Source organism: Gymnodraco acuticeps, unplaced genomic scaffold, assembly GCF_902827175.1.
Source record: "Gymnodraco acuticeps unplaced genomic scaffold, fGymAcu1.1, whole genome shotgun sequence".
In the NCBI taxonomy this organism is placed as follows: domain Eukaryota; kingdom Metazoa; phylum Chordata; class Actinopteri; order Perciformes; family Bathydraconidae; genus Gymnodraco; species Gymnodraco acuticeps.
Window position 1 is genome coordinate 55,494 of NW_022990539.1, and position 18,744 is coordinate 74,237.

The 18,744-nt window shown below is 39.5% G+C and overlaps 1 protein-coding gene across 1 annotated transcript in view; it reads left to right on the forward strand.

The window, feature by feature from the left end:
• LOC117553402 (nidogen-1-like) overlaps positions 1-18,096 on the forward strand; it is a 55,883-nt gene extending 37,787 nt beyond the window's left edge. Inside the window, exons 13-20 of the mRNA XM_034227302.1 lie at positions 3,929-4,174; positions 5,623-5,795; positions 7,033-7,159; positions 8,207-8,378; positions 9,175-9,332; positions 9,790-9,913; positions 10,673-10,785; positions 15,745-18,096. Coding sequence (XP_034083193.1) covers positions 3,929-4,174; positions 5,623-5,795; positions 7,033-7,159; positions 8,207-8,378; positions 9,175-9,332; positions 9,790-9,913; positions 10,673-10,785; positions 15,745-15,863 — 1,232 coding nt within the window. The 3' untranslated portion in view covers positions 15,864-18,096. The remainder of the gene's footprint in view (positions 1-3,928; positions 4,175-5,622; positions 5,796-7,032; positions 7,160-8,206; positions 8,379-9,174; positions 9,333-9,789; positions 9,914-10,672; positions 10,786-15,744) is intronic.
• The last annotated feature ends 648 nt before the right edge of the window (positions 18,097-18,744 follow it).

The window sequence follows — 18,744 nt, forward strand, 5'->3', positions numbered from 1 at the left end:
TGGATTGAGTTCATTTTCAGATTAGTTCACATCAGTAGGAATGTAAAGTAATGGCAGTTGGGAAAGAAGTATTCACTTCGCTGCGGAGTTTGCACGTCAAAATTGTCTTCCTGTCGTCTTAAACATGCTCACATGATCCCATACTTTGGATATCCTAAGCAACACAATTACCTTAATGACCAGGCAGCGCCTCGATGGAGTTTATTTTGTGTTCATTTATTGTGTGACTTATAGACTAATGGAACATTTACCTTTTTAGCCAACTATCGTAGTCCACTATAAGGGGGCAGCGCTATACAATGGAAACACTAAAGTAAAGTACAGATACCTCTGATTTGTACTGTAGAACAATACTTGCCTAATTGTCCTTAGTTCAATTCCACCAATGTTTACTGGGTTAAAACCTGAAAAAGCAGTGGTTTAGTTTTTGTGTAGTTTTTATACAGATCTAATCCGTGTCTCCTGATTGACAAAGAGCTCTCATAATAAAAGTATTCACGTGTGTTAGTGTGTTTGGCATCACGTGCAGACTGCAGTTGGTTCTCCAGACATTTCAGAGAAAGTGGAAGCTGTGTAAACTCAGCAGAGTAAACATGCAGCTAAAGGTTGAGCAGGAAGACGAGCTGACGGAGGCTGGAGGATGTTGTTGAGCTGACGAGAGAGTAAACAGATCTCATGTCAGACTCAACACACACACAGCTGAGGTGCAGACTGATTCAGGGTTATAAAATAATTATATATTAAATGTCATCATGCTTCTCGTCCCAATGTCAGATGTCTCTGCGCTAAAGTGTCAGAGATTATCCTCAAGTAAAAGTAGTAATACAACAGTGTAAAAATACTGTTTCAAGAAAGTATCCTGCTTTCAAAATGTCACCTAAGCCAGTAAGGACATTGAAAAAGCATATCCTGAAAGTAATCTACAGATGAGAGCAACACATCCAGTTACTTTCCCTGTACATTCGCTGTCATTTGACTGGCGGTAAATACAGATTTATGAGGTTTTCTCCAATCACATCAAACAATTCAGAAAACCGTGTTCTACAAGGAGTCCAATTACGATGGTCAGACAACTAGACAATGACATTGGAGATCGTTGATCAGGGTCGATTTATGGTTTAATTCCGTCTACGAGTGTTAGGCAGCAGGCTAACACTGAAACTAGGAGTTCCTTGACTTGCCAGTGTTTTGTATATGACAATGCAGCGACTACATTCACTACTTTGACTTTTAACACTATAACTGTGTAATTGGGCAATTGACGTTAAACTCATTAGCATCAAATGTAGCTGTGATGAAGTGTTTCCCACAGACGTATTGACTCACAGATATTGATCACTCTTTTCGTCCTCTCTGTGGAGTCCTTTTTTTCTGTCCGTTTTTCTTAGAGGAAGTCAAGAAAATTGTAACTCTGGATTTTGTTGTTGTTTGACGGGCAATATGCGACACGGCAGCATGTAGGCATGAAGAAAGTCTTCTTTCTCGCTTAGTGTCGATGTCTTGTTTTTAACGGAAAGTGGGCGGGGCCGTATGTTTGCCAGAAAGTGTCTTAGCGATGCTCTCTTCTATTGGCTAGCGCTCCAACACATTGAACGTGATAGGCTAAGGGGCGGGACATCTCTAAGTGGTTGACCAATCACAACAAAGCCGGACAGCTAACCAATCAGAGCAGACTGGCTCTGGTTTCAGACAGAGGGTGAAAAGAGGGGCTGCAGCACAGGCAGTATGAGAACAATAAAGAGCTTTTTGAACATTAGAGCATGGAGACGTGTCACAGGAGAGACACTACATACTGATATTCACCTGAAAACTATCGGGTAATACGGCCTCTTTAATGTCTAAAGACCTTATTCATCATATTTATCATTTATTGTCTAGCAGCACAGTAAATAACATTTCCCTAGTTGTCACTTTTATCAGAAGTGAATTACTAAAATTGTGACATAAGCAGCTGCTCTTGAAAGTGTCAGGTTTGTTTGTTGTTGTTGTTGTTGTTGTTTAGTAGTTTTGCTGGTCTCAGAGCTGCAGACTGCTCCGTGATTCCAGCTGTCAGCAGCTGAGATAATTACAGCTCCATCCTCTGCTCTAACATTTTGTCATATTTCCGTCTCTTTTATGAGCGGCCGTGCTCTGCGAGGCATAATCTTTCTGTCCCGTCACAACGTGTCACAGCGTCTCTCCGAGGTTCCTTTGTCTGAACGACTTTGATCTTATTCCCTTTCATAAGGCAGAGGTGGAGGATGTTTTCTTATTCTGTACACTGATAAAACACTGTAAAACCCTGTATGACAGCACAATCTAATATCTCATGTGACTGTTATACTATCATATATTATATCATTACGTTATAATTACTAATGCATTATTATAAAAGCAGGATTTGACTCTTGTAGTTGGTTGAGGTGGAGCTCATTTTGAATGATTAACTAATACTTATTTTTATGATCTATTAACATGCTGATTATCTTTCTCTTAATAATCAAAGGATGTTTTGGTTTGTACAAATATGTTAAAAAAAATGTAAGGCAGATCTACACAGGGCACAAATTCATAAAAAAGAGTACAATTATTTAAAGGAATTGTCAAATCTTCACACTTGAGAAGGAAGAACCATGAGACGTTTTATTATATTAAAATCAAATTGTTTCTGATTCATTTCTTTCAATCGACTTTTGTTTCAACTTTACATTTTCATGTTTTGTGAAATAAAAATCGGACTTTTGTAAAGTCCTTTTACCTTTTTAAATCAAACTTTGGAGCATTCAAAAATACAATATTTCCCTCTTAGATGTCGGTAAGTAGAAGTAGAAAAGGTGACATTTAAAGAAAATACTACAGTAAAGTACAAGTACTTCAAACGTGTCCTTAAGTGCAGTACTAGCGTTCATATACTTGGTTTAATTCCAGCTCTGCTCTGAAGGGTCTCCACATATTTGTGGTGTTCCTGCGCTGTGATTGTTGTTATCAGCGCGGCGCTGTGTCTGTCAGACGGCTGTTTTGACTCTCTGCGGTTCCTCGCTCAGACACCCTTGAGGATAAGAGTGTGCAGAGCGCCGGGCCTTCCAGATGTCACTGTGGCCCCGGATGTGACCGCAGAGATGAAGAGCTGCTCTTCCTCTCAGTCTTTATCTGCAGCTGCCACGCACTGCAGGACAACGCTCAATAGAGATTTAAAAATCTGTGGAAAAACTGTATTTTGAATCAAGAGCAGGTTGATATTTATTCATATATTTTGGAGCGTCTTTATATATTGACCGTACAGATATTTTTCTGTATTAGGTTGGGTGTAGACAGAGGTGGTAGAAGTATTCAGATCTTGTACTTGAGTAAAAGTAGAAGTGCCAGAGTGTCAGAATACTCTGTTATAGTAAAAGTACTGCATTCAAAATGTTCCTCAAGTAAAAGTAGAAAAGTATTCTCATCAAAATATAGTGAAAGTAGCGACAGTAAAAGTAGTCATTGTGCAGATTGGTCCATTTCAGAATAATATATATGATATGTTTTATAATGATTGATCATGAAAGTGTTCTCAAAGCTGGTGAAGGTGCAGCTAGTTTGAATGACTTTGTATACTGCAGGGTAGCTTGTGAAAAAAATACGAGTAATTAAAGTGACAATTTTGTAGACATTTTCCTTTACAATTATTATTTTTATTTAAAAAAAAAATGTTTAAGTCAATTTATTGAAGATGTCAGAAACAAAAACATACAACAATAATATATATATATATATATTCTCTTTTTTTCTTTTTTTTCTCACTCAAATTAATAATCATAACAAAGTACAAAAAAAAAACAACAATAATAATTCTCAAATAGTCTCTGTCGTGTTCAATAGGGGCAAGAAGAAGAATTAAAGATTATTTGAAAGTGTTTTTGTATGTTTATACTCTATATCTCACTCTGCCTCTTATATTATTTCCCCCCAGAGCGTGAGCAGACGGTGTGTGAGCGCCACAGAGAGAGCGCTCAGTCCCCCCCCTCCTCCTCCGGCTCCGCGATCTTCTCCTTCTTCCTTCCCCGGCCGGCTGTGGGTCAGTTCGTCCCTCAGTGCGACCTCCATGGAGCCTACGAGCCGACGCAGTGCCACAGCTCCATCGGGCAGTGCTGGTGTGTGGACGCCAGCGGGCAGGAGATCCCCAACACCCGCACCGGACCGGGGAACACCGCCCTGTGTGAGTCACCTCTGACCTCTTATATCATCATGTGCTTTAAAGGTCACCTATTATGCAAAATCCACTCCTCCATGTCTCTTCTACATCAACACGTGTCTCCTCTCCTTCATGTCTCTTCTACATCAACATGTGTCCCCTCTTCTCCATGTCTCTTCTACATCAGCATGTGTCCCCTCTTCTTCATGTCTCTTCTACATCAACATGTGTCCCCTCTTCTTCATGTCTCTTCTACATCAACATGTGTCCCCTCTTCTCCATGTCTCTTCTACATCAGCATGTGTCCCCTCTTCTTCATGTCTCTTCTACATCAACATGTGTCCCTTCTTCTTCATGTCTCTTCTACATCAACATGTGTCCCCTCTTCTTCATGTCTCTTCTACATCAGCATGTGTCCCCTCTTCTTCATGTCTCTTCTACATCAACATGTGTCCCCTCTTCTTCATGTCTCTTCTACATCAACATGTGTCCCCTCTTCTTCATGTCTCTTCTACATCAACATGTGTCCCCTCTTCTTCATGTCTCTTCTACATCAACATGTGTCCCCTCTGTGGAAAGAGACTCTGAAGGTTTCAGGAACAAAGATTCTCTCTCTTTTTGATCCATTTCTATAAAAACCTGTCTGAAAATGAGCTGATCAGATTTTGCCACTTTAAGGAGTTTATGTGTGTGTGCTGCATGAAGACAGGAGGAGGTGTGTGTGTGTCAGGGTCTCTGGGTCATGGAGTGTAAGTAAGAAGGTTTATATATATATATATAGGATTACTTTAAACAGTCCCAAATAATACATGTTCACTTCAATACAGTTCAAGATAATACCTGTTTACTTTAATACAGTTTAGAACAATATCTGGGTGATTTAATACATAGACTCAGTAAGTAAAAAGCAGTATATATATATAAATATTTTAAGATTTTAAAAAGAATGGGAAGAAATATTTTCACAAAATCGGCTTCACAAGTAAGGTAGTACAATATGAATTTGACATAAGATGTATTTAGTTGAAATACTTTTCCAAGCTGAAACTTAGCAATTGTGTTTCCAATTTCAGTTTATACCAATAACGCATTTTTGGGAATTACGCCGGTGATGGGCTGGTTGGAGTTTAAAAAGCACACCTCTATAATGTTTTTATTGAAACTATCACTGCCAGAAAGGTAGACATGTCCACAAGTTTAACCATATGGTATTAAATAATAATTAATAGCATTTATTTGAGCACTTTTTACAAGAGTAATACATCAATACTGTTGACAATAGTTTGTATTGTGTTTTATGTCTTTATTTCTGTCCCTGTAAGCACCTGATCTGATCTGTGGTATGCAAAAATATCTCAAAGTGTTTTTCATGTGAATTTCCCCCCAAAAAAGAAAACCTGGTATTTCACAATCACATGAAAAATGATCCTCATTAAACTAAAACCTGCCCCCTGATCTCCCCCTCCTCTCAGGTATTGATCAGGGGGTGAATCCTCCTCCGGTGGGTCCAACCCCTCGACCAGACGTCCACCCCGTTGCTCCGGGGACTCACCTGCTGTTCGCTCAGAGCGGGAAGATCGAGCGCGTTCCTCTGGACGGAAACAGCATCAAGATGGACGAGGCCAAACCTCTGCTGCACATCCCCGTAAGACCATCAGATGTATCTTCAATGTTAGATTCCTCGTAAATATTTATTTTGCCCTGAGGCGAAAAAACAGTGTCCTGCAGATTTGACATTAAATGATACAGAGTTAACTGGTGCTTTGTCCTAAGTGAATTACATATAGTAGATTAAATGCGAACATCAATCATCAGATATATGGTTCTTCTAACTGTTCATTAAAATCCTCCAAACGTTGAGAATTTGAGGGGGAAAAAGTCAAGGTCTTGAACGTTTTTAAAAGAGCTTGAACTTGAAATATTTGTTTTAAATGTTCGATTTAACGTTGGTCAACAGGCTACGTATTGCTGTGTTATTGTTTCAGGCACCACATGCCTCAAGAAAAAGTATTGCTGTCTTTAACCTTTCATCTTTGTCTCAAACTATGCCATGTCAGTTTGTGAATTTGATAGAAAGTCTCTAAAATCTCTTGTTTTCATATTTAAGTGGGTGTGGGAATCCTGTGGAAAGTAGCCATTGATTCAGATGTCAGCAAATTAGCTTTTTAATTCTGCCTTCACGAGTTAAAAAGATTCTTTGTCTGAGAATCAGGTCTGGATACCCATCTTTTTTGGCATTTATGAAGATGTGTTTCCATTGTTTTTTCGAAGCTTGGCTAACAGTTTCCCCCTGCTTCCAGTCTTTGTGCTAAGCTAGGCTAAACACTTCCTGCACCTCTCTCTGCTCAGGATGCTCAGAGAGAAAACTTCTTTGCATCTTATAATCAATAGCCTTTCAAAGTGTCTTTAAGCTTTACCAAAATCAAATCATCACATTAACGGATAATTCCATGAAAAATCTTGTATTTGTTTCTAGTTTTTCCACCATTTACCACCAAGTAAAGAGAAATATCCATGTTCCAAACCAGATTGAGCTTCCTATAGAGACAAAAAGCCACATTTTCTTGACTTTATGGAGTTTTTCTGATGACGTTATTCGGTCTTCATATTGAACAACGTACACACAGTGTCAGTGTTTCTCATGAACTTCTAAGCGTTCCTGGTTGCTGTGAAACAATCCTCTTATTGTTCTTAAACATATTTCAACGTCTCATTTCTCCTCTCTCATGAAGCCCATAAGTCATCTGCGTTAATGTACTGCAGGCGAACACAAAGCTCTCCGTCAGCGGCGCAGACTTTCTGTCATCTCCACACAAAAGGCTCTTTGAAAATGAAACTGCGGCTGAATGAAAGCGTCTGTCTGCTCCTGCGTTTCCTCTCAGGACCGAGTGGTGATCGCCCTGTCGTACGACTGCGTGGAGAAGATGGTTTACTGGACCGACATCACCGGGCCGTCCATCAGCAGGGCGCGTCTGAGCGGAGGAGGCATCATCCCTGTCGTCACCACAGGTACAGCAGACGTCACAAAGTCACTGCTGCAGGGCAGTGGCGGTTCTAGACCAATTTGACTGGGGGGGCCACTGGGGGGCCAGTTATTTTCTGAGGGGGGCACAATAAATGCAGGACGAAAAAGAGAACTAGACAGTATGAAGTAATTGCGCATAAGAAAACAATGCAATACAGTTATTGGTATTTGTTTCAGTACATTTATTTATTTCAGATAGATCTTATAGTTATTACTGTTAGCTTCAGCTTAAGTTATAGTGCAATGTTTGCACTAACACCATATTTATATAAAAATAAAGGCAATGAACAGTTACATCTCTACTTTACATAAGGGTGTCTGCACAATCTCACATTACAGCAACAAAATCCTGCGGTTTTTGGCAAACCAAGTACCAGAAAATATACATTTAAAAAAAAAAAAAAACTTGTCATTGTTAGGGGGGCAACAGGGGGGTCAGAGGTCAGTGTTAGGGAGGCACTGGCCCCCCCCTAGAACCGCCCCTGCTTCAAAAACAAGAATGAGTGTGAGTACAGTCATCTTTACATGGCTGAGCGACATGAAGAAGACCAATCTTACTCAGTGTCCTAAGGTTCTTTTAAAACCTTTAGTGTGTTTTTTGACATGAGAAGACATTTTAATAATTGTTTCTCACATTAAAAACACATTTTTAGAGTTAGTTTCCCTTAATTGTATTAGATGTTTTAATATAACTATATATTTTTTTATTTATAAGACAAAAAAAACTATTATATAAAAAAGAACCTGGAAGTTGCTGGATAAAAGTCATATATTTACAAAAGAAATCCCTGAAATTGTGTTTTTATTGTCAGAAACATTTATAAAAATAAAGATGATGACATTAGGGTTAGGGTTTCCTGTAGGGATCAGATGATGCAATGCTTGTGTTAATAAAAAAGCATTTAAAAATATTTTACTCATCCTCTAAGTTAAGAGTACTCTCAAATGTTGAATCAGAAGCCATTACCACTGTTAGTGATTCCCCCTCTTTGCCTGAGGTCTGATCTGTGTGTGTTCCCGTGTTTCCTCAGATCTCCAGAGCCCTGAAGGCATCGCGGTGGATCACGTCTCGCGGCTCCTATTCTGGACCGACTCCATGCGCGACACGGTGGAAGTTTCCAAACTGGACGGCAGCCAGCGGCGAGTTCTGTTCGACACGGACCTGATCAACCCGAGACCCATCGTGGTCAACCCGGCGTACGGGTGAGTGCTGCAGGAACAACAAGAAGAAACTAATCAGAATTTCAATAATAATGTGTAGAGTGGATTGTCTTAAAGGGGACCTATCATGCAAAATGCACTTTTTGGTGTCTTTTATACATAAATATGTGTCCCCGCCCGGTGTATCAGGGAACTCACAAAGTGTCAGGAAACAAAACCCTCTCTCTTTTCCTCCATACCCAAATCTCTAAAAACGGGGGAACAACGGAGCGGATCAAGATTTGCGTCCGATATGACGTAATATCAGAAGCAATGCGCGACATGTTTTGGACGTAATATGGTCTTTGTTTACATTAGCATCGCTAGCACTCAGAGCTAACCTGTACTGGAGAGACTAGAGCATGTGTGTAAAGAAGCAGGAAATAAAAAAAGGAACTCACCTTGTGGTATAACCGGCAAGAGAAAAAGCATTTGAGCTCCATGCTGTTTCAGAAATAATCCTTGATGTGGTTTGGAACATGATATGGCATTTAATCCCGGCAGAATTTAACTGTATCTGCCGGTAGAATTCTGAGCATGTTTGCAACTTATATATATCAATATTCCAATTACTTGTAGACTATTCTGCACTATTTCTATTTCTATCATATTCTATTTATTTTACTTACTTGCACTATTTTATCAGTTTTATTGTGTTGCACTGTTGGCGGATCCTGTGACCTAAGATTTTAATTTTCATAACTACACTGTAGCTTTGTACAAATGACAAGAAAAGCCTTGAATCCTTGAATCCTTGAATCCTAGTTTTCCTCTGACTGGTTGTTTCCCGTTGCTTCAGGCGGCTGTACTGGGCAGACTGGAACAGAGACGGGCCCAAAATCGAGATGTCGAACATGGACGGGACGGATCGGACGGTCCTGGTGAAAGACGACCTGGGGCTTCCCAACGCTTTGACCTTTGACATCGAGCAACAGGAGCTGTGCTGGGCCGACGCAGGTGAGACTCACCTGAGGCATCATCATGTTGTTAGAAAACACAGAATCAGAAACAGGTTTATTACCAGGTAGGTTGGCACGTACGAGGAATTTGACTTGATGCCGTGGTGGATACATAAATGTATAAAAAAAAGAAGACCGATAGATAGAAAACTATTTTAAGAACACTATAATAACATAAGAAAATAAGAAAAAATATAGTCAAATAAAAAATGAAATAAAGCAGTATTTACATTGAAATAGAATGGAATAAAATATGTGCAGTAAAAAAAAACAGATATTGTCAACATTGTGTGCATTACTGTAATGCATAGAGTCTGCGTTGTGGCTGAGGTAAAGATCAATCAGAACTGAGATCAGGTTAGTTGTCATTGATTGAATGATTGATTGATTGATTGATTGAATGATTGATTGATTGATTGATTGATTGATTGATTGATTGATTGATTGGTGTACAGGGACTCGTAAGTTGGAGTGTATGGATCCTCACCGGCGGCTGAGGAGGCAGATCGTCGAGGGGATCCAGTATCCCTTCTCCATGGTGTCCTTTGGAAAGAACCTTTATTACACCGACTGGAGGAGGTAACACACTCACATCAATATACTCAACTGTATTCAGCTGCTTATAGAGAGGTGCAGGAATGAGTCCTTAACCTGGGAATGAGTCAGCATTTCAGAATTTCCGGGCTCCTTCTTCTCAAAAGTCAATAGTTTTTTTGAAAGTTTTTGTGGTTAGAAGAATACATTTTATGTAACACAAGCTAAAGAAATGTTCACGTTTTGTTCTACGACATAAAATAAGTCAAGAACCCCACTGGTGAATGCCCAAGGCTTCTATGCTTCATAAGAACAGTGGTTGTTAACAATGGTCTTAATTAGACTACTAAACGTCATTACTTTAGTAATAACTTTAATAATGTACTTATTGTAAGTCGCTTTGGATAAAAGCGTCAGCTAAATGCAATGTAATGTAATTACGCCAAACATTAGCCATGATTAGAAGTCTTGTCCCCTATAGCCAACGTTAAGTTTGACTTCTGCCAATTTCATCAAGTATAAATGGTGTTAATATGTGGAGATTGTCCTGCTGAAGAAAACGTGTAAGTATCAGAAACATGGGTTTGCCACAATCCTATCTTCTGTAATAATTCAAAAGCCAATGGAAAAATCCCAAAGCTTTTTGTTTAGCGAATCCTTGCAATGCTAACTTCCGGGTCGGCCAACAAAAATAAGTCATCCCTGCACCTCTCTAAAGTCAGTTGTGTTCAACCCTGTGTTACTCTGACCATCACTCTGTGGTCTGTGGTCAATCATTTTGTTTTGTTTGTGGTTATTTTCCAGAGAGGCGGTGGTCTCCGTGGACCGTTTCTCAGAGAAAGAGACCGAAGAGTTCCTGCCTCAGAAACGCTCTCGACCGTACGGCATCACCTCGACACCGACGCAGTGTCCACAAGGTACGGCTTCACTTTAATAACAAGATACAGAGTAGGTAGACCTGTCGGAGAAAACGAAGTAAAGGAACCAAGGTTATTAAACAGGACATAAGCAATCAGCTGTTTTGCAATGATGCATGGAGGATTTTGACTCTCTGGTTTCTGACAGAGCCTTTTTCTGCGAGCTATGGGTTTAAAATACAAGAGCTACACATATTATATCATATGAGGTACATATCGCCTTAGATCTTCATTATCGTAATATCACATGTCTTTTCCTGGTGTCAAATGCCACATTACGGGAAGGTAATGTCACTTTCTGAACTTAACAGACTTTTCTACATGTTCTTTTTTAAATGTTGTACCCACATAGCCATTATATCGATTGATACATTTTATTTCGAACAAGTAAAATAAATAATAAAAAAATAAAAAAATGTTGCAGTGCATAGTCATGTAAGATAAATCAAAACAAAAAATGACATTTACAACAACAACAACAACAACAGCATTAGCAACATAAACAGTCCCACATATAGTGTTCGAGAAGGAGTGAGAAGAAGTATGACTTATTTATTCTCACCCCCCTTGTCGCTAAATGATTTATTTATAATCTATAATCTGCAATAATTATCATTATTATTATTATTAATTATTATTGTTATTATTATTATTATTATTAATCTACTTTACCTGGGGCCTATACTATGAAGCTGGTTCAACCTAACCTGGATATGTTTGAGTTAGCCGGTTGGCCTAATCCAAAACATATGCGCTCTCGCTAAACTGTACTACGACGCTGGTTATCAAGTGGATCGCTCAAGCCAGCCGTGTCCTATCTAGTTAGGTGCGCGTTCACATGAAAGGGGTGGTATTTGGAGCATTCGACCAATCACAAACATGGAGAAGCGCACTGACAGCGCAGCGTCATACTTCCTCAATGAAAAGTGAACTTTAATACTAGTCAAATATGAAGAAGTTAAACTTTAAACATCCATGACTTAAACACTTTATCCAGGATAAAAGCCACATAGCTGCACCTGCAAGGTGAATACAGCTGGCAAAAGAAAAAGTGTTTGAAAGCGTACATTAACAGGTTTATGATATCACTGCCCCGTCTAAAACACCATCTGACTTTAATTACATTCGTCTCTAGTGTTTTGTCAACTTAATGTGTTGCTTAAAATAATACTTCTGCATCCAGTCTGTGACACTGTGAGTGTTGCACGGCCAGATACGGCTCAGCTGACTCAGATAAGGAAACATATGATACATTATGAAGTGATATGCCGCGGACTGTAGCCTACTTAATGTTACTCTGATCCGGTTACTTATGTTGTGGCAGATATATAAGTAAGCTTTCTTAACCCTAATGTTATAATAGTCAGATTGCTCTGAAGATGGAGGTGATATTCTATTAATGTTCACGTTCACACAGTCGGTGATTTTTGCCGGCCGTCTTTCCTGCGACGGCAGTTTTTCTGTATTTCCTTTCTCCTGTAATAGACTTGATCGCTTTAAACTCCGCACACTGAGCTCTGATTGGTCAGCAGGCAGTGCTTTCACTGAGTTGAGCTCTTAGCCTGCAACCTAACCTGCTCCGGACCAGGTTAGCCGCACAGCATAAGTTACCATGGAGATCTAGCCTGCTAAAAAGAGAACCAGCTTCGGAGGACCGGAAAGCCGGAGTTTTCCCTGAATTTAGCCGGCTAAGCGAAAATCCTGCTTCGTAGTATACCCCCCTGTTGATTGACATATATACATATACACATATGTACATACACACATACATACCCACACATACACATATATACATACTAAGGAGGCGTGTGGCTCAGTGGATAGTGCGTTGGTGTTGGGGTCAGGGGATCACAGGTTCAAACCCCACTGCAGTCCGCATGTCGTTGTGTCCCTGAGACAGTTCACCCCAAATTGCTCCTGTGGGGATTGTCCACAGTATTGAGTATGTAAGTCGCTTTGGATAAAAGCGTCTAACAAGTGATGTGTAATGTAATATATGCACATATACATATACACACCTACATACTCACACATATACACATACACATAGTCAAAGAATCACTAGTTATATCAACATAAATAGTGATTATTTTTCACAAATCTTGTTATGTAAATAGTTTACGAAAGCACCATAGACCTATAATATCCTCGGAATATCAATGTTGAGTTTATTTGATCAGAAATATCATGATATTTGATTTTCTCCATATCACCCAGCCATAATCTCTTTTTAAATATCATCATCATTGTTCCTCGACCTCTTCTAAGGGGTCGAGGTATGAACTATTTATGGGTGATACATGTTCTATTTATCTATATTTATATACGTCTTAGAGCTGCTGCACCTGAATGTCCCCTCTGTGGATCCAAAAAACGTTTACCTTATCTTAAATCGAGCTAACTCAGTTATGTTTATATGAAGAGCAGCTCGGGGGAGTCCTGATCAGAGCCGTTTAGCACACCGAGTGCAGATGTACTCGCTGACCGCAGTAATTGATTCCTGATGCATATAGTATGTGGATGGATATAGGCGTGGGAACTCCGGAGCAGTGACCTCAGGGGAAGCCAGATGTTAGCATGGAGGCTCACAGCTGCTCCGAGCAGCGATGAGAAACACATCCTCCTCCACCTGCTGCAGCGCTGATGGGGTTTAACTGTCCCTCCACTTCCTAAAGCCTCGCTAAACATTTCTATTTAACTTGGCAGCATGTTCTCGGATCCCTTTCTTTCTGTTGTGTTTTTACAGACTGCACCACAACTGGCCTTATCTGTTAAAGGGGCCCTATTTTGCTTTTAGGGGGTTTTCCTTTCCTGTAGTGTGTTATATAGGTTTTTAGTGCATGTAAATGACATTACATTTAGCTGACGCTTTTATCCAAAGCGACTTACAGTAAGTGCGTTCGACCAAGAAGATACACACTTGAAGAAAACAGAATCATATCAAGTGCATCAGGTTTCATAGAGCCAAACATTTCAAGTGCTACTCAACTAGCTTTAGATAAGCCAGTCCTTTATTAGTATATAAGTGCTTTGTTAGTAATTCTACCGCTCGAAGTGGAGTTGAAAGAGATGAGTTTTCAGTCTGCGCCGGAAGACGCAAATGGTCTGGAAAGGCTGAAAAGGAGTTTCCCCCTGCCTGAAACGCCTCCATTGGACTCCTTTGTTTACTTTTGTAGCATAATGACATCACAAAACACTTGTGCTTCTATTGGCTAGCGCTCCAACACATTGTACTTGATAGGCTAAGGGGCGGGACATCTCTAAGCGATGTCCACAACAGAGCCGGCCAGCTAACCAATCGGAGCACACTGGGCTCTGGTTTCAGACAGAGGGTGAAAAGAGGTGCTGCAGCACAGGCAGTATGAGAACAATAAAGAGCTTTTTGAACATTAAAGCATGGAGACATGTAGAGACACTACATGCTGATATACACCTGAACATGAGCAGAATAGGGCCCCTTTAATAAAGACGTTAAATGTAGACCGCCGTGCTGAAGGACGTTAATTCTGTGGCTCTTTGTGGAAAGGCAGGCATTATTATTTCCTTTGGAATGGTTGGTGATGTTTAGACGCAGCTGTTTAACTTACAGCACATGTGAGAAAGAACATGGATTTAAACCTCAAAACTGTGGTGTGAGTTTTACCTCCAGCTCATGAGTTTCCCTGGATTCACACCAGATGTAAAAGGCAAGCTGTCAACAGCTGGAGCTAAATAATAATACGTTGGTTCGACAATTACATCTTACATTGTGTGCATTTTGGAAACATTGGAGCAATCTGACACTCTACTGTAAACCATAAGCTATGCCAGAAGTATCTATAATGGAGTCGTGCTTTCCCTAAGAATCTGAACACACAGTTAGCACTAGTTACACATTCATAATACATTTAAACCTTGGCATGTTGTTTTCAAAATGCAAGTGTTTGCATTTTCAGTTCAGGTACTTTCAAAAATCTGCAATTTGTTTTGATGAATAAGTCAAAGTAATGTTTCAAGAAGATATACCAAGCATTTGATGGTTCCTAGTTCGCTGTAAATTCACTTAGTTTAAGGATGTTGGTCAAACAAGGCATTGATGATTTGACATTTTACTTTTATTAAAGAGACATAATGGATTATTCTCATTGTCAGGTTCATATCAGTATGTAGTGTCTCTACTGGGACATGTCTCCATGCTTTAATGTCCAAAAAGCTCTTTTTTCTCTCATACTGCCCGTGCTGCAGCACCTCTTTTCACCCTCTGTCATAAACCAGAGCCCAGTCTGCTCTGATTGGTTAGCTGGCCGGGTTCGAGTTATAATCTGAGCTTTATGGGGGTCTAATAATAATGATTTATTGCGCACCTTGGAGGTGAAGTGCAGGCTGATGTCATTCATGAGAGAATACGATGCGTAGTTTCTTTTTATTTTAGCCCATTTACCTCGTTAACGTAGATAATACTCGTTACATTGACACATTATTTGTGATTAAAATAATGGTTGTTGGTAATGTATTAGCGACCACCACAGATGTATGATTTCACTGCATCCATAGGAGCTCAGACCCCTCCTTATGGGAGCTCAGCTCCCATTGGCTCCCACATAACTCGAACCCTGGCTGGCCGGCTGTGTTGTGATTGGTCGACCGCTTAGAGATACAATGTGTACAATGTGTTGGAGCGCTAGCCAATACAAGTGCGAGTGTCACATAGTGATGTCATTATGTTCCTGAAGTAAACAAAGAAGTCTAATGGAGGTGAACACTGGGATTTTAGCCTTTTCAGACCATTTACATGCACCTATATAACACACTACAGGAAAGGGAGAACCCCAAAAAACATAATAGTGCCCTATTACTTTTACATGTAATGTGACACCCTGTACCTTGTGCAGCTTTCTGACGGATGATTTAACCAGATTTAAAGCTGCATCTCTGTATTAATGCCTCCTCTTCCTCTTCCTCTCCTCTCTCCTCTCTCAGCCTATAACTACTGCTCCAACAATGGCGGCTGCTCTCACCTGTGCCTCCCGCGGCCCGGCGGCTTCACCTGCCGCTGCCCGGACGCCTCCGAGGGTCAGTGTGAGGAGAGGAACCTGTGAGGAACCTGTGAGCTGCTGCTGGGACACACAAAACACTCTTAACTCGACGTTGGTGTTTCCTACATTTCTTACTTGAATTGAACATTTTCCACAATCTTTTGTATGTGTTTCTGGCCGTCGGAAGCTGTTCAGACTTTACTGTATTTATGATGTCACACTTCAGGTGAGATGATTCACTTTTGAATTCAGGTGTGTTTGTATTTAGACTCCTGGGTGAAGAGTTTCTCCTCAAAATGAGACCAAAGTGACACAAAATCTTAAACAGGGATTTTTTTTAAAGACCGTAGGTAAACCAAAAACCCTTGTGATGATAATTATTTGAAAAGGTACTGAACGATAAACTATACGTTGTTTTTTATTATATTTTAAAGGTTTAACTCCTTCGTTTTTCCTTATAACTGCGTAAACAATCAGATATAATTCAATCAATCTTCTGTAATGATTAAATAATTGAGAAAAAAAGGTTCGTAAGGGCCTTTTCGAAATGTTAGACGTTTCAAAAAATGCCTTAAAAGGTTTCTGAAAAGGAAAAACCTTTCCCTGAAGTTACTTTAGGACAGCCGTGTGTTATCTGTCTTTATCTAATCTGAATACAGGCAATCCTTTGGCTGTAGCGCCCCCTAGAGGTGAAAGGCAGTCATATCAACTCAAAGGCCTTCTTAGAGTTGTCACACATTTTTCTGAAACTATTCAAGAGTTACAGAAATATCACAAAACCGATGCATCATATTTAGTTTAATCCAAACAAATATATATAGTGTATATATATTGTAGCACATTAAGTGAAGACTTGATGAAATATGTACTAAGAAACGACCAAAAAGGCCTAAAATATGTTGCATAATTTCAGGTTTTTATTATACAAAAGGTAAAGTGGCCATGTGACGACACTATATTGTCCACCAGAGTTTATATCCAAAAAAGTCTCCATAAAAGCTCTATTAGTTTCCGTATGATAATAAAAAGCTAATGTACTGATATGCTTTCTCTAAAATGATACAGGACGTTTTGTTTTTTAAAGGATTGCAAAAGTTGTTTTTATTGGCAGAGATATTGTAAAATAAACCAAACCAAGCCAATATGGGATTATTCTATATTTTAGCGATCTTATGATACATTAGATTAGTTTCCCCGACAGAGCTGACTTGTGTGTTATTATTATTTTGGAAGTGGACCACTATAATCACCACTGTGACCCTGAGGTACACCACCTCAGGGCTAAAAACCTTTTTATGACTTACAAGATTTATCGTGTTGTTTGTACTACGACTCAGTGTATTTTTGATATGAACTTGTAAATAATGACCTGATATGCAGACGGTATTCTCTCATGTTTTAATGTTTCCTGAGATCTACCTGAAGACGATTACTGTGAAGGTGTGAGGGAAGTATCGAGAGAACAAGCGGTATGTTTCTGTCATGTGAACATCTTTTTATTCAAGACTGGACAGTGCTGAATTAGGAGCTAGTCACTGTGTTTTCATCTCAAATAAAAGTAGACAAAACTACAAAAAATACATGTTTTGAAAGACTCCTCAAATATACCTGCAAATATTGAAATTAGGGAATGTTAAGCGACATAATCAAACTGCTTCTTATGTCAACAATTATTTAAAATGATCCTAAAACCTGGACAAATACAATTATCCAATTTTGAGAAGCTTATTGTAGCAGCGATATTTTTCAAATATTCATTTGGGCAGCAATCTTACTTTTTCAAACATGAAAATACACTTTAATTTGGATTCAAACCCGTCAAAGACTGTCAAAATCTTAATTTGATTATATTATTTAATTGTAATATTGCCTGACTATTCTAACCTGCTGCTAAAAAATAATAAAAAGTAAAAAGTCCCTCATTTGTAAAGTGAAGTTTCTAGTTTTGTTTGATATAAACACAAATTGTTAAAAAAAATAATCCAGAAATGTGGTCGTTAGAGAATGAGCCGAGCTTGTGAAACAGGTAAAAAGGTGACTCAATATTTTTACAGCAGCAGGAAAAACGTCTGAACTGGTGCTAATGTTTAAAACAGTCTGTTTGCATGACAGGAACATCATTGTGTTGAAGGTGAAGTGAAGAGCAGGTCGGTGCAGCGTTTCTAAACTCAGCTCAGGTTTTTTTGTTGTTGTGGTAACTGATCCCCCATCAGGGAGGAAACGGTCTGTTCTGACTATCAGCCAGAGGGAACATTAACAACCTGTACAGCCTCAATAAAACATGTTTAAAACAAAACGTCAGTGTGGAGAGTTCTGTTTCATATAACCTGTCTTTATTAAACCCACAGCTGATGAGAGGATGTGTCATTCAGATGCAATTCAAATAAATACTCCACTTAAAATGTGTCTTCAGTTACACTTAAAGGTGGGGTAGGTACGTTTCAGAAACCGGCTCGAGATACACTTTTTGTTATCTTCCATGGAATGCTCTTAACATCCCGATAGCCATGAATATCTTGAGTGCTTTGACAAAAAATCCATAACAAAATTTCATCTGTGGAACCTGTAATGTAAAAAGTACAACCAATCCGTTTAGCCGGCCTGTCTGTCAGCCTTCCATCTCGTGCACGCACAAATGTATCTCGTGCCCTCATTGGGCGTGCCGTCATTGGTCATGTGCGCGTTCCTGTGTGTTGGAGGAGGTGCTCTGTAAGGAAGTCTGAAGGAAGGGGCGGATTCTTTTCCGCTGTGTACTTTCAAATTTTAGTGCACTCGAGCCGGTTTCTGAAACTTACCTACTCCACCTTTAATATAACGGCTCAATTGAATACTCTATTCTGATTGGTCAATGAGGTTGTTAATACACTGTTGCTAAGGATAACATGACCATTGCTAAGGAAGATCAAGGTATTATGTGCAGTCATATTAGTCAGAACCCAATTCA